The sequence below is a fragment of the Empidonax traillii genome, unplaced genomic scaffold, assembly GCF_003031625.1.
Source record: "Empidonax traillii isolate 1590-97213 ecotype Southwest subspecies unplaced genomic scaffold, ASM303162v1 scaffold803:size405832, whole genome shotgun sequence".
In the NCBI taxonomy this organism is placed as follows: Eukaryota; Metazoa; Chordata; class Aves; order Passeriformes; family Tyrannidae; genus Empidonax; species Empidonax traillii.
The window spans coordinates 304,687-320,577 of NW_020955996.1; the positions used below are offsets into that span (position 1 = coordinate 304,687).

General features: G+C 42.8%; 1 protein-coding gene across 1 annotated transcript in view; it reads right to left on the bottom strand.

The window, feature by feature from the left end:
* Window positions 1-2,481, bottom strand: part of ADSSL1 (adenylosuccinate synthase like 1) — a 28,458-nt gene extending 25,977 nt beyond the window's left edge. The window contains exon 1 of the mRNA XM_027901647.1: window positions 2,269-2,481. Within this exon, the coding sequence (XP_027757448.1) occupies window positions 2,269-2,457 (189 nt within the window). The 5' untranslated portion in view covers window positions 2,458-2,481. The remainder of the gene's footprint in view (window positions 1-2,268) is intronic.
* Window positions 2,482-15,891: the final 13,410 nt, after the last annotated feature.

Sequence of the window (15,891 nt, forward strand, 5' to 3'; positions counted from 1 at the left end):
TCATACACCATTATGTACTTGTATAATTGGCTTTGAAAGGATGAAATACTGAATTATTAAAATGGCACATGTTTTAAAGCATGCTCAAGTTGCCAAATGTGCCAAACCCCCATTTAAGTATTAAAAAAAAAGAAAAAAAAATCTACTTCTCACTAAAGTTTTATAATACTTTCAACTCAAAAGTAAATCCTGGCTCATATTTTATCTTTCAAATACTTTATAGTAGTCCCTAAACTCTAATCCTGACGACACTTCCATCTGACTATTGTATCAGTAATCCTACTATAGTCACACACACGGGGTATGTGCAAATGTGTCAGTGAACATAACTCTGAAAAGAGTCCAGAGCTGTTCTAGATCCACCTGCCTTCCATCCACCCCAGTCTCACCATCAGGCTACAGAAAGATGATCTAGATGTGCCCAGCAGCACATTAACCCATCTAAGCCATCAGACTGTTGTTAACACACTGACCCCCATGCACAAACAGAGTCCTGTATCCTTCAGAGAGTTTTCTGAGGCTGCACCTGGGGGCCACGCTTGGAAATTAGTTCTCTAGAAGGACAGCAAATCCCTCTTGAAAGCAGCCTCAGGGCATCCCTCAAAAAAACCCAATATGACTCCTTGCAGCAGTAACAGTAACCTCTTGAGAATGCACTGTTTGACCGTGGCCTGTATGAAACGTTCCTCCTCAGCTAAAACTTTTAGATTTTGCTTTCTCACCAAAGCAATCCTGAGACCTGAGTTGAAATTCCTAGTAACACATTACTGGGCAAGGGAAGGAAGAAATAAATTTGGAAAAATAGCTATACTCCTGATAATACATATTCATTAGCTACCTTTTGCAGGGAAACTTGTCCCCAAGGTGATTCAAGATCTTGTGAGTTTAATGTCCCAAAAGAAAATACTTCCTCCATCTTCTAAATATTTAACCTTCATGACAACATTTATTTACATAATATACTTAATTAAACAAACGTCCTTGGATTTATTATTTTGGATTCAAGGATGTCTGTAGCTTTTCAGTGGCTATCATGCATTTTAAAGCAGAATAAATTTCATGGTACATATCAGCTGAGCTGGACTAAGCTGACTAGTTAATAATGCGCTCACATAATTTAAAGGGCAAACAGACAGATTATTAGCTGTATTGATCTAATATGTTTGTAACTAATGCTTGAAAAGAGTTCCTTAGAAGTTATTACCATTACTGATACTCCATCCCTGGAAGTGTTCAAGGCTAGGCTGGATGGGGCTTTTGAGCAACCTGGGCCAGTGGAAAGTGTCCCAGGCCATGACAGGGGGGTTGGAACTGGATGATCTTTAAAGTCCTTTTCAAAGGACCAAACCATTTTAGGATTCTACTTGGGATCACCTGCGTGTCTAATTAGGTTTATACTTGTTTTGATAATACATCATATTCAACTCAAAAACAGATATAAGCAAAGCCACACAAGATGTTCCCTGTTTTCATGCAACTCTAAATCTTGTACTTTTACATAACTTGGGAAGGAGGGTGTTCCCCCCTATTTTACTCACGCTCCACTCTAAAATACTTTTTATAATACAATTCCAGGCTCTTTGTAGGGAACGCAACCCGCCCCACCCGAAACAGCTCCTGCAGTAAAACTTTGGCAGACTCCTGAGGTTCATTCGCGATTTTCCCTGGAGAAGCAGCACGCCCGGAGACACCCACCCAGCCCTTCACAGGCAGCAGAACATCCTCGCAAGGCCGGACCGCACCCGGGTCCCCGGGTCCCGGCTTCCCAAGGCTCCTCCCCGGGCACCCCCGGGCAGGCGGCCCCGGCCCCCCCCCTCCCCCGCCCCCTCGGGATCCAGTGTCGCTTATCGTGAAGGGTCAGCTATTTATATTTATAGCTCAGGGCTTTTTCTTTCCGAGTGGCATTTGGAGGCGCAGCCGGGGAGGGTCGGGGGGGTGTGTGGGGGACACACGTCTGCCCACCGGGACACGCTCGCGTCCCGCCGCTGGCTGCGGGAGAGGGAGCGGGGAGGGGGAACAGGGAGCGGGCAGGGAGGAAACACCAGCGGGAGCGAGGAGCGGCAGAAGAGCGAAGAGCGGCGGGCAGGCGGAGGGAAACAGGGCTGGAGGGAAGAAAAGGGAGGAGCAGCGGGAGGCAGAGGGGACCCGCACGGGGAGGAGGGCGCCGGGCCGGGGGGAGCTGGGGGAAAGCGGGAGCCGCAAGGAGCACGGAACGCAAGGCGGGGAAGCGCCGAGGGAGCGGCTGATAAGAACCGGCCCGGCACCCACCTGGCACCGGCACACAATGTCCGACTCGGTGGCCAGCAGGTCGACCACCTTGCCCTTGCCTTCGTCCCCCCACTGCGCCCCCAGCACCACGGTCACTTTGTTACCGCCCGGCTCGCTGCGCGCCCGCTTCAGCCCGCCGCCGGCGGCGGGGTGGCTGCTGCGGTCGTTGGACGCCCGGGTGCCCGACATGCTGTGTGGGAGGGTGGCTGCAGCCGCTGCTTTCGCTCCCCGCCGCCGCCGAGCCCTGCGCGCTGCCCGCGCCGCCGCCGCCCGCCTTTAAGGGCGCCGCCGCCGCCGCCCGCCCCTGCTCCGCGCTGACGTGCGGGGCCGCTGCCCCCCGGGCCCGGCCTCGGCCGCCCGGCCGGCCGCGCTCGCACGCACGGTCCCCTCACACACACGTGTATGGTCCCCTCACACACACACCTCACACACGGTCCCCTCACACACACACCTCACACACACACCTCACACACGGTCCCCTCACACACGCACACACAGCACCACTCACACACATGGTCCCATCACACACACACACACACACACACAGCACGTCTCACATGCAAGGTCCCTTCACACACCAACGCAGGGTCCCCTCATACACGCACAGCACTGCTCTCATACAGTGCCCTCGCATACATGCGTGCACAACACCTTTCACACATGTGGTCCCCTCGCACACACACATTCCCCTCACACACGGACACACCGACCCCCAGATGTGGAGGCTGTGGCACTGTGGGTCGTGCACAGCCCTGGGGCTCCCATGTGACAGAGGCACCTCAGAGACACATGAGCCTGTGGCACCCTCAGGCAGACACGCGAGTCTGAGGCAGGTGGGCCTCTGGCACAGACAGACAGACAGACAAACATGGAGCTGGGTCATGCAGGGCTGCATCACTGCAAGGCACGCTCACCCAGGGGTCTGAGGCGTGCGGCTGTGTCACTCTGTCAGGGGCTGAGGCACACGGCTCCGTGACAGAGTCACGGCACACAGGTCCAAGGCATGTGGCTGTCACGGCAGTCTGAGGCTTGTGGGGCTGTGTCACAGGGATGTATGGACGTGTGCTGCACTGAGGTGTGTCACTGTCACTGAGGTGTGACAGTGACACAACGAGACATATCCATACAATGGTCTTGGGCACAGGAGCTGTGTCACTGTGAGGCACACACAGTGTTCTCAGGCACATGAGCCTGTGTCACTGACAGACACACAGACACTGACCTGAGGAATATAGGCCACTATCACTGCAAGACACATGTTGCTCTGAGGCATTTGGGACTGTTGCTGTTAGGCATACAGAGAATTTCACTCTTGGAGAAGTCTGGCACATACACTCAGAGTACCCTCTGATATGCAACAGTCAGAGGGAGAGGGACAGGCACACAAGCTGCTCTGGCACACAGGGATCATGAGACACAAACATCCACCCGCTGGCCTGACAAACACAGGCAGGCGCACTTCGAGTTTGACTGACGCACACGTTAGCCTAAAATACATATGACTGTTGTTACCGAACTGGCATTACCCTGTTGACAGGCATATACATAGTCTGTCCCATGGCCTGAGATACCCGAGACTATTTTGGCGAGGCACACATGCACACCCACACATGCACTCACACACTGACCTGAAAAAAAAACCACAGGAACACCACTGCGAGACAGATAAACAAGCGAGTCATGTGGAGCTGTGTCACAAAGGGACAAATTTAAGCACCCACTTCTGTAGTGTGGCAGGCAAACAGACCATGCCTGTCACCCATAGCTCCTTCTCCATCCATGAGCCATAGGTTAGGCTTGGATTTCTCTGCAACACGCATTCTGTATCTCCAGGCAAGTGGTACCACGTCCTGAAAAGAAGCAAGTTGAAATGTGTAAGGTTAACAGACTAGTTTGGGGCACATTCAGTTGTGTTAGTGTGAGGTGCATATGTGCACGTACGTACCAGTGCACACACACACGCATGCACAGAAGCAAAACAGCAGAACATACCAGGTCGCAGCTCCAGGCGGGGGAAACCGCACCAGCTGCTGCTTCTGCGCTCCTCCTGGCAATTGCGTGTGTGTGATCCCTACCAAGAGAGCAAGGGACAGAAATTCAGCATTTCCCAGTGCCGCATTCCTTCTCTTACACTCTGGCTCAGATGAGATGCTGTGATATGTATGAGATCCCACAAACACGTGGCTTGTGCAGTGGTCAAAACGCAGAAGGGTGGTTCCACAATCCGTTACTCTGGTATAAGGAAGAAAAAGAAAGTACTGGAGCACTCTATTGAACTCCAGAAATAAAAAAACTCAACCCATTTCAGTTGTGCGTATGTATGCCCTGTATGTGTGCATGTAAACATCTACCCGTGCCCATACACATACATGTCTGCATTTATGTGTGTGCACGTATAGAAATAGTATAGGACATAATCCAGACTCCAGCACCTTGTAGGGATTCATGGTGGCAAACAGAGCAGATACTTGCTTTACATAATTTTTAGCATTTGCAGTATTTCCTCTCAGAAAAGGAGTTAGAAAAGATTTAACACTTTGTATGCTCCGGCTGAGTATTTAGCATTGAGCAGTGGAGGTGATAAATAAGGAAGAGAAGACTGGAAGGGAAGTTCTGATGTTTGAGCCTAGTTTCCTCGGCTTCTGCAGTCAACAAAATTGTACAACACCATGCTGTTCTTACTAAATAAGTTCCAGAGCTGTTAGAAACCTCTGCTAATTTCCAGCCTTCTGGCCAATTTAAACCCATATGTTCTGTGCTGATGTTGCCATTTAGTTTAAATACTTCTTCCTTTCCCTTTCCTGTGTGTTTATTTATAGAAGGAATTATATCCAGTCTCTAGCTTTGTTTTGCTCTGCAGAAAAAGACAAGATTTTTCACTCATCTCTAAAGACAGACTCTCAAACTGCTGATCATTCTCACCTGCCTGCCCTGCACCTGTTCTGAATTTTTCATTTTTCTTGCATGTGGGCAGCTAAAATTGGTGTGGTCCATGTCAAGTGTCCTGTTACCTTCCATGTAGACAATAATATCTTCTCCTTTCAGATGGAGATTTCTCACCTAAAACATTTCTGGACTTGCCAAGTTTCATATACGAGATGAAAGTCATCTCCTTTCCCACACTTCACTGCACTGCTGGTATCTCATACACTGAAATATCTCTGCCACTTTCTGCCATCGGCACTTCGCATTTACAGTTCAGCTACTTGGCATTTGATGTATCTATCCACAGCCAGATGCCTTGTGCAGTCTAACGTGGACTAAAAGACAAGCCTCCAGCTTGGGTTTCAGAATTTTGCATTGTAGAATTTTACCTTTTTTTTTTTTTTTAAATTATTTTTGACCGTTACTTCAGTTGGAAGGATGTATGACAGGCTGACCTTGGCTGGAGCCAGTTGCCCACCGAGCCACTCTATCTCTCCTCTCCTCAGCAGAACAGGGGAAGAGAAAATTAGATGGAAAAAAACTCATGGGTCAAGATAAAGGCAGTTTACTAAAGCAAAAGCAAAGGTCATGTGCATGTAAGCAAAGGAAAAAATCCAGAAGATTTCGTTCTCTACTTGCCATCAGCAAGCAATATTGGACCATTCTGTGGGAAGCAGGGCTTCAGCATGTGTAGTGGTTGCCTTGGAAGACAAATGCAATACATAATGAGTGTCCCCCCATCCTTCTCCTTTCTCTTAGCTTTGACTGAGTACAGCCTTTGATCAGTTTGGGTCAAGTGTCCTGGTTATGACCCTTCCCAAGATCTTGCCCACTCCCAGGTGGAGGGGGTAATGCTGGAGAGACAACCTTGATGCTGTGCAAGCACTGCTCAGCAATAGCCAAAACACTGGTATGTTATCAACACCCTTCTAGCTCCCAATGCAAATTACAGCACTAGGAGGGCTGGCATAGGGAAAATTCATCTCAGCCAGATCCAATGCAGGATGGAACATTATTGTGAATTATTTTAAGACATTTGATTCCTTGGTCTACTATGCACTGAAAGGTTTGTCCACAGCTGCTCAAGCATAGACTTTGCTCTTTGGCTTCTTGCCCTGGTACCAGCCAGCCTAGAGCTGTCCGGTGTCAGACCACTAGAGCTTGAACTTGTTCCATCTCACATGGGAACACCCAGAATTGTCCATGTTTCTCTTCCCAGCCATGCACTGACAGCTTTTGGACCTCATCTGAAAAACTTCTGCACTGGTCTGTCATCTCCTCGAACATATGCAGCCAGTCTGGTCCTGCTGTGCAACAGAAATTATTGTTAATGACTTCTCTTTACCTGATACCTTTAGCCTCCCTTGTAATTTCTCTCACCCCATACTCTGCACCACACTGAGTGTCTTAATGAAGTCCATGTCTACTGCATTTGGTCTATCTTGATAGCTGTCAAAAGGAGCCAGTGCCAGAGTGATATGTTTTTACTTTTGCTTTTCCCTTCTGTACTCTATCCCAGTTTCATTCACCTCCTGGCTTTCATTTTCTTTCAAATTTTCCTCTAAAGCTTCTCTCACTCTTCTGTCATGTTTCAGATTTTTTTTGCTGCTTAGTAATAAGGTAATTTTGTCCATAAAATAATAAAGGCTGTGCCATCTCATTGTGGAATAAATATTTGTCAGGCATTATGTTTATGGTTGTTTTCACAATTTGAAAACAGTAGCCCCAAGGACAGCAAAATGTAGCAGTGGCGTCACTTAGTTCCCTTACTAATTCTCCTCTAATTCTCCTCAAAACTGATGATTTGTGAGTCAGCCCCACACAGCTAGAATATAAAAACTCCTCTTCTTCAAGTAATACATATTCCTGCTGCTGCTTCTCTGCAAAAGAAGTTGTTTACAGCTACATTTGAAGTCAGAGAGGATGCTAGAGTTTTATTTATTATTACTTTTATGGCATTTAATATTGCCATTCCTGCATATTTAGGGTTTTTTCCTCTCTTTATGATACTGTACACCTATTAGTATAGGAACTCCAATATTTTTCCAGAGTAATGTTAGTGCTGTTCTTGCATTTGTTTGGGTGTTGGTTATGCTCTTATTTTTTTAAAAGCAAATCGTCCTGGCATGACCACTTATAAATTGCTCTGCTTAAGGATAGACTCCTGTCTTTTTGGCAGCAGATGACAGAGTTTTCAGCTATTTGGTCTTTCTGGCTCTCAGCCACAAAGAACACATTCATAACTTTCATATATCTTCAAAGTGACTGGTTTGATGGAAATTTCTGCATGTTTTTGTGCAAAGAAAGGTGCATCCATTGTCATTCTGAGATGGCCAGAAACCCCAGATGTATTTTTTTTCCAGCGCTGCCAATGTCAAACATTCTATTTCTGTACACTGTTTTAAATGAAAAAAATACCAAACACTTTACAAGCAAACTAATCAACCAGGGCAACACTTCTTTTATGAAAGTTCAAACCGTTTAGCTCAGCATGAAAATACTATGAAGCAGTTGATTACTCACAGTGATTTATTATTCTTCTTATGCCAAGTCAAAAGCAAACTGAAATCCATGGACATCAATGGATTTAAATACATTTTGATGTATGAGATGAAAAAGACCCAAATATTCAAGGTAGATTTTGCTCAGTTGAAAGCAAATGTTTGACTTCTAAATTGAGTAAGACATTAACAGGAGGGTCATGCAGAGTGCCATGGGACTTGTAAGGGCCACAGGTAGGCAGTGTCTCTGTCCCCTCTGAGCCACCTGTGCTGGGTACTGATAGAGAAGGGAATGAGCTGTTAGCTCAGTAATCAGAATTGATGTCTCAGAGGAGCTCCATCTTCCTGACAGCTCTTCCATTAAAACCAATTCATCTGGCAATGCTTCACCTTTGTAATCCCAAAGAAAAAAAATGCAAGCATTTCCCTTCTCAGATAAAAAAATTCAGTGCTTTTTACTTTAGGGCAACTAACAGGAACAAAATACGTGCACATGATTAAAGCAGTTCACTTTAGATTTAATTCAGAATAAATTAACCCCCACTATACTGTTTCTTTTCAGAACTGCATTTTTAACAAACACTTGTTTGTTCACGGCCCCCATAAAATAGTAAAATGGTGCAGAAGCACGTGAAGATCTATGGTTGGAGAGTAGTAAAGAATGAATTGTTTAGACAAAGTGCACGTCAAATCATAAAGGCTGTGTTTGTGCATAGGGTTTTTTTCTGTTTCCATGAAAGACTTAGAGTGTGCAATGGAGTGCATTTATTGAGTGTGCAGATGGCATGAAGCTGGAAGTGACAAATATCATGCTGGAGACCAGGATACCTCTCTGAATAGGAGTCAAAATGTTAACACGGTTCCAGGAAAAGTCAAACACCATGCTGAGATGGAAAAACAACCTGTAAATGCAGGCAAGTGTCCTTTCATTCTGAACTGCCCAGCTGGAGGCCCAGCACTGCGTTGAGGGGAACATAAGAGAGCCACAATTTGCATGAATACAGGTCTGGAAAACCCTAGGACGAAAAAACTAGGAAAGTCCAAGGTTGACAAACAGAAAGAGTTGTAGTCTAGGAAAAAGGAGACCAAGGGTGACATGATAACACCCACAAAATATGTAAATGCTACTGCAAATAAAGAAGGGGAGTGGTAATGTGTTTTCTCTGTTGTGCATAGGATGAAATGAAAAGCATTTGCGTCTTTTATTAGACTAACAAACTAATCTGATAAACATGGACACATGTATAAAGCTTTAGCAAGCTTGAAAGAGAAGCTGTGAATAAGACCAGCTTTGCTCCAACACAACTCCTCAGGACAGCATTTGAGCACAGCAGCAGCTTTTCCAGATTTCAGGATTCTTGCGTCCTTGGGCATTTTTGAGAAGAGATGAGGCAGAAATGATTCAACATTAACTCTCATCCCAGATTGCCCAAGAAGTTAAGGGTCTCGGGTGGGATGTGACAATCACTGCTGCTTCAGATCTCTTTTTGCTGAGTAGAGATGTGAACAGGAACTTGTTTAGTCTCTGTAATCCTTGAGTGAGCCCTCTAGTAGTTGAATCATAGAATGGTGTGGGTTAGGAAGGACCTTAAAGATCATCTCATTCCAACATGTTCCATAGACCAGGTTGCTCAATGCCCCATCCAATCAGGCCTTGAACACTCCCAGGGATGGGCCATCCACAGCTTCTCCCTCTCTGCCCAACAAATAATCAAGCTGATGGCAAAACTAGAGGCTTCTTCATATTATTTCAGCTATATGAGTAAACAATGTGCACAGAAATAAGATTGCATAAAGCCTTTGGAAAGACTTAAAGACATGTTTTAGTGACATGAGCTCAATTTGAATCACCTCTCCATACAATATAAGATTTGGAGATTGTGCAGGGAGATGTATATTTAAAAAAGAGATTAAAGGGACTCTGTAATATGGTTATACTCATTTATGACTGTGAGAGCATGGGCTGAAATCTGCCAGGCTCCCAGTGAAAGAACTGTGACAGATTCATTGAGCTCTGGAGTGCAGGTCAAGTCTTTTTTGTTGGTTTGTTTCTTTAAAAGAAAAAATATTTGCAGTTTTCCAGAGTTCATGTGCAACTAATTTAGCTGCTTAACAGTTTTATATTGCCAGATGCAATTAAGAAGTTTTTTCCTCATTTATTCATCATCTTCTTTAAGAGATTAGGAGTCAGATAGTCTGTCTTTTCATTGGTACTTAAAAATAAAAAAATTAAAATACCATGACATTATTCACAATCAGCACAGGAAAAACATTTGCTCAGGATCTTATTTGCTAGTACATGATTTAAACCCACAACTAATAAACCTCACAGATTCAGGTACTTTCATTTAGCTCTGTTTACTGAAGATATACGAAAGCCTGGATTACAAACATATTATAGCACAATTGTTGTGCAGAAAACTCCACAAAGAAAGTTGCACTTATCCTTAATACACAGTTTTTAAACCATTATTAGATGCTTTAAAAAAAAAAAAAAATCCAAGCAATACAACAGCAACTCAGTAAGCTTTTATCAGCAGAATATTAGCTGATTTCCCCAGCTTTTGAAGACTAGATGCTTTTCCTATTGCAAGACCAATTTATGTTTGTGACATTTTATCATATATCAGCTTGATACTTACAGCCAAATGAGTAAGTCCTCTGCAAGTACAGATAATAATAATTTTGCCAGAGAAAAGCTCTTGTATGTTACCCTGGATATATCAATATATGAAACTGGAATGGAGATCTGCTTTTGCAGTTGGTTTCTATGTGTAACAATGGTAGTTATGCTCTGGAACTCCTGTACTGTTCATCAAAATTTACTTGCTCTTTATCTTTTAATACCATTTCATTTTTTGCTGCAATTACAGTACTATAGTGACACACATAAATTCTCACCAGATATTTAACTGCACATTTGCATATTTTGTTCTGAAGTGGTTTTGTTCTGTTGCTTGCTCTGGTCACTAGCTGCACTCCCAAGTTTCCACTAGAAGCAGCTCATTTTTCCACTTGGTTAGCTAAAGAAACCTCTGGTTGCTATTTCTCTTGAAATAACACATATATATGTTGTTTTTCTTGAAGTAACATATAGAATATAGCTTCTGCAAGTATCTGACAGAATTCTCCAGAAGAATTTAAATGCCCAGTAATGGAAGCTGCTGCAGCAGAAGCTGAACAAAATAAAGCAGAAGAGTTGCTTAATCCACTGTCAAACATGGGAAAAAAATCTTAATGTACATACATGTGTAAACACGTTCAGAGCAGTAAAAAAACCCCCCAAAACCTCAATGTCTGAGTCCCTAAAATCTGCAGGAGCCTGTTGCCAAATTTAAGAAATCCTATCTTAAATATTATTCATAGAAAATACTGGTTTTAATATGTGAAATCAAACAGAATACGCTAATTTTTCCTAATTATATCATACATCTGAATTTTGGCAACGACTTTTGACTTTGCTTGGTTCTCAGCAGTTCTCAGTAGCTCAAGCCCTCCCTTCTATTCTGTTAATGCTACATCAGCGATGGGTGCTTCTGCCTTCACCTCTCCTGTTTGAACTGAGGAGAGCAAGATTATTGCCTGCCCTACGGGATATTGCTGCTGTGTGCTGTCCCTGGCAGATCTGTCAGCTGCAGGGAAATGATCCTCAGACAACTGGATAAACCAGATATTCACACTGACGGAGCATGTGACTGCAGTTAAGGTCAGAGATTCAAAGACTGCAGGACTGGGACCTTGAAGGTCCATGCACAGGACTGCCTTGTGTGCTACATATCACTGGCACCAGGGGAGATACCTGCCAAGTTAAAGGTGTACTTCATTCTTTGTGGAACCAAACCAGGCCCTGATAATCCTGTAAGCACATGCTGATAGGGGTTCATCTGATTTTCTGTCTATTCATTCCCTTCCTCAGAAAATAAAGACTTAACTTGCTGATTACTTGCTGATTATATGATATAAAAAATAAAAAAAAGGAAAGAAAAAAGGTTTTACATAGACTGAAGAATGATAAGCTGAGCTTCAGCATCCCGTGATGCCAGATCTGATACCTTCTGTATTTTTTGTCACCATATCCTCAGTGAGATCAAAAATAGATTTTAAAAATTCCTGATTCTCATTGTCACCACAACTATGCACAGTTCTCTAAAATAAGTACTGAAAAATAATTCAGACTCTAAATGCTCTTTTATGTGTAAGTTTATAACCCCAAGAATTAAATCCACCTTCTCACAAAGGACCAAAAATAACAGCAGTTCGACCTAAACTTCCCATTGTAAGTACAGAAGGTTCTTCTGGTCTGGTGCTCCTTTTCTTTATAAACTTGAAGCGACCTTTAATTCTTACAGCTGATGACTATTGCTTTTCAATTTTGTTTTATCATATACTAAGTCACTTTTCTGTATTTATAGCATAAAGGTTTACTGTTTTAATCTGGAGCTTTACATTAAGTGTGTTATGATTGCAAAGTAGGCAAAACATTTGCGGTACAACTTGTCAAGACAATACTGAAAACTTTGTTTTGGTCAGCTTTTAATGGATTTTATGAATTTTAAAATTGTATTTCTAAAGGTAACAGTGAAAGAGGAGCTAAAAGAAGGTCATTTATTTAGATGCCAGCCACAAGAAAAAACACATTCTTCCGAGAATCTTCTGATCATCCAGTGTAAAATGTACATGAACTCCACTCAGATTTGCTAATGCCTTTTTTGCAGTGGTTCTCTGAAGAACCAAAAAGCATAATCAAATTTATTGAAGACTTCTGCCAATAACAAGTGGATGCTAAGTATTTGCCAAAATAAAAATAAAAATTTAAAATATACACATGCCAATGTTAGCATTAGATGTGCTTTACATCCAGGGAGGCCCAGCACAGCAAGTGCTTTGCTGCATCAATCAGCTGTGCTTCAGCAGAGCACAGAGACTCCCTTAAGCACAGACATAACTGCTTTAAGGAATCAGATCTCTGATCAGAAAAAAGTAAATGTGTGGTAACAATAACACCAGACACATGCTGCATGAATTTCAAGTCTGTGCAGTTTTCCATACCCCTAAAAGTCTCTGAACAGGGGACTAGCAGGGGACTATGCAGGGGACTAGCAGCAGGATAATCTCCACTTCTTAGCAAGGTGGTAGAAACTTGCTCAGTGGGAGTGATATTTTTTCCAACATCCCTATCACGATTTCTTCCAAGCATTAACTTGCACTTGGAAATTGATAATTGATGTCTTAATATCCTATCTGCTTGACAATGACATCATCCATGGATAAATCACTCTCACTGTATTAGATCAGCCACAGTTTACAGATAAATTCCTTCTAATTAACAAAAAACTGGCTAATAAATCCAGAATCATTTTTTGTTAAATGTATTGCACTTTCCATACTCTCCCTTTAGCCTCTTTGCATCTTCTCCTTTAAGTTCTATCTTCCTTTTCTCAGACCTTGCAGACTGCTTCTTCCTCTCTTGATTTTCCTGCATTCAAACAGAATAACAAATAAAAAAGTAAATAAGAGTAACTGAAGGAGAAGCTTGTTAAGAAACTCTCCGTTTGCAATGAATAGCTACTCTGAACATGCCCTATGCACACTTAAAAATCTCAGCTGCTGAGATTTGAGGGTAAATAGCAGAACAGAGCTTCCTGGTCAATCCCTTTGGCCTTCTCCCTGTGATGATGTTACCAGCAAGCTATTTCATCAGCTTTAACTGCAACTTTTCACTATGGACTGAAATGCATTCTTCTTAATTAGTCCCTTTGTCCACAAAACAGAACATTAGTTTAACTTAATTAGCATTCTAGAGATTTATCCCGTAGCAACCTTGTTTGTATTCAGGGATTTCTACCAGAATTTTCAGGAACTGTTCAACTGTGTTAAACAGCAATTCACAGTTTCTCTTCAGGCTCCCGTTAAATTTGCCAGCAGTATTTCTGCATTAGTGTTCAGGGGCAGAGGCCAGGCTGGATGTTTGTTGGTACCACTCGGATAACTGCCAGGATGGCATAAATCCTGTTGGGATTTATGCAGACAGGCAGGACTGTGGATTCCACAGGGCTGCTGGTACCAGAATGATATGATTAATGAAGGATGAAGAAGAAATTGAATGATTAACTCTGGTAAAAGAAGAGCTTTACTCAGTGGAAGAGTATTTCTGGGTTTTGATAAGTAGCACAATGGTAGGAAAAAGTAGTTCTGAACAACTGACATACCTGTAGCAGAACATTAGGATGTTAAAAGCCATTTTCTTAAATGCAGTCCTTGTTCCAGAGCTTCAGTCATCACCAGAACATTGCCATCCCACCTGGAAACTTCCCTGCTTTTGATTGCAACCAGTGAGTAGCTGGTCTATGCAATGCAGGTAGATCAGCAGTTATAAGGCCTGCTGTCACAGAGATTTGTGTCATATGAGAAGACTTAACATCCAGAAAGTTATTGATGATTTGGTGCAGACAGGATTCTTGATGAGATATGTCTGGTCTCCTTTGCAGAGAGTTTGAAGCAGAAAATACATTTTCCCCTTATAGTGATAAATCTGGTTGATTTCTATGGATCATCTGCCACTATTTCCATAAAATGGGACAAAGAAGTCCCAGGAAACATGCACAGGTTTCTTACAGCCTTTATAGAAAGTAGAAGCCTAGGATCCTTTGGTCCAAAGAACTTTCCAGACAAATAAAGAAAACCTGTGAACATCAACAGAGTTATTCTGTCTGAAATATAGGAGAATTATAGGCTCAAGGCTATGGACACCTTCACTGGATGCCTAGAAAGGGAAGAAAAACAGTGTGCTCTTGAAAAAGAAAGAAAAGGATCTATTGGCCCTGAATAGATGGTGCTTCTGAAGGAAGGAGTTACAGGTGGGGAAGTTCTTTGGAGGGCTAGAAGCCTTCTATCAGCATATACCTCCTATGTGCTTGACAGATTAATTCCTGCTGTGCCTTAGCATGAAATCTTTGAAATATTATGGCTATTGAGAGACTTGCAGATTTGTGGGTCCTGGGAGGAGGTTTCTATGTTATATGACACAAGAAGTAAAGGAGGTGGATTCATGGATACATTGTCCCGCTACTTGAGCAGCACACACAGCAGTTAGAACAAACTGAAACACATTAAGAATAAACTTATAGATTAAGCAAACCTGAACTGAATTGTTCAGAACAATTGTAGAACAAAACCCAAAATCCCCACATAACAATTCAATGCAAATTAAAAGAGTTTCTAGAACACAAGAAAGCCCAAGAAAGTAAAGGAATGAATATTCACAATCCCTTCTCCACCCTCCTGGATTACTGAAGGCAGCTGCAGGGATGCGATTCAGTAAAAAACTATGTTGCTTTGGATTTGTACTTTGTAGCACAATAGATACTTGCTTGATCTTTGAATTAAAAGATGCTCCATGACAACTATTTGTCTCTACACTATCTAAAGCACATCCTGTTCCAACAGCATAGGAACCCTACTGGGCAGCTGCTCCAGCTCAGTTGTCCTAGGGGAGCGCTGTGAGGAACTATCCCTGTGCAGAGCTGTCTGTGTAACCTCTGGCACCAACTGAGTACTTCCTAGAGTAGATTTTGGTTAACATTTTTTTTCTCTTTTTCCTGAGATTAGACCATCTCTATGTTGGGAGCTCCCTTCTTTAAACAGCTGTAAATGCTAAGGGAAATCAAATGTTTCCCCTGGTCCCCTATAATCACACAGTGATTCTTTCTCCCACAATTTTAACACTCAGTTCTCAGCATAACTCCAATTCTATTTTTTTGTCTTTGAACTGAGAAGCTATTTTCTCCCTGTCTCCTTCCTCTTGCCATCTGCTCCTTTTATTTTTTGAGAACTGGTGAAACAGCCCTGGGTGATGAACCAGTTCCCTTTCGCTATGTCAGTTTTGGAGATCATTTAGGTGTTTGAAAAGGTGGTGGTGTTTTTTGTTTGTTGTTGGGTTTTTGTTTGTTTGTTTGTTTGTTTTTTTTTACTCTTCAAATAGATGGAGAGAAATATGGCAGAATCTTATTATAGCAATTCCATTTGTGTAGCTCAGTTTTTGTTACCTGGAGGATAAGAAGTCAGAAAGAACCCTCAGGGAAGAGAAAAAGATTTTGTTTATACAAAGTAACAAAACCAAAATCTCTGTAGGTAAGCTTAGAAGACATGAAGAATCACTATTTATCAAAACTATTTCCCTTCCTATTTGATGTGGGAA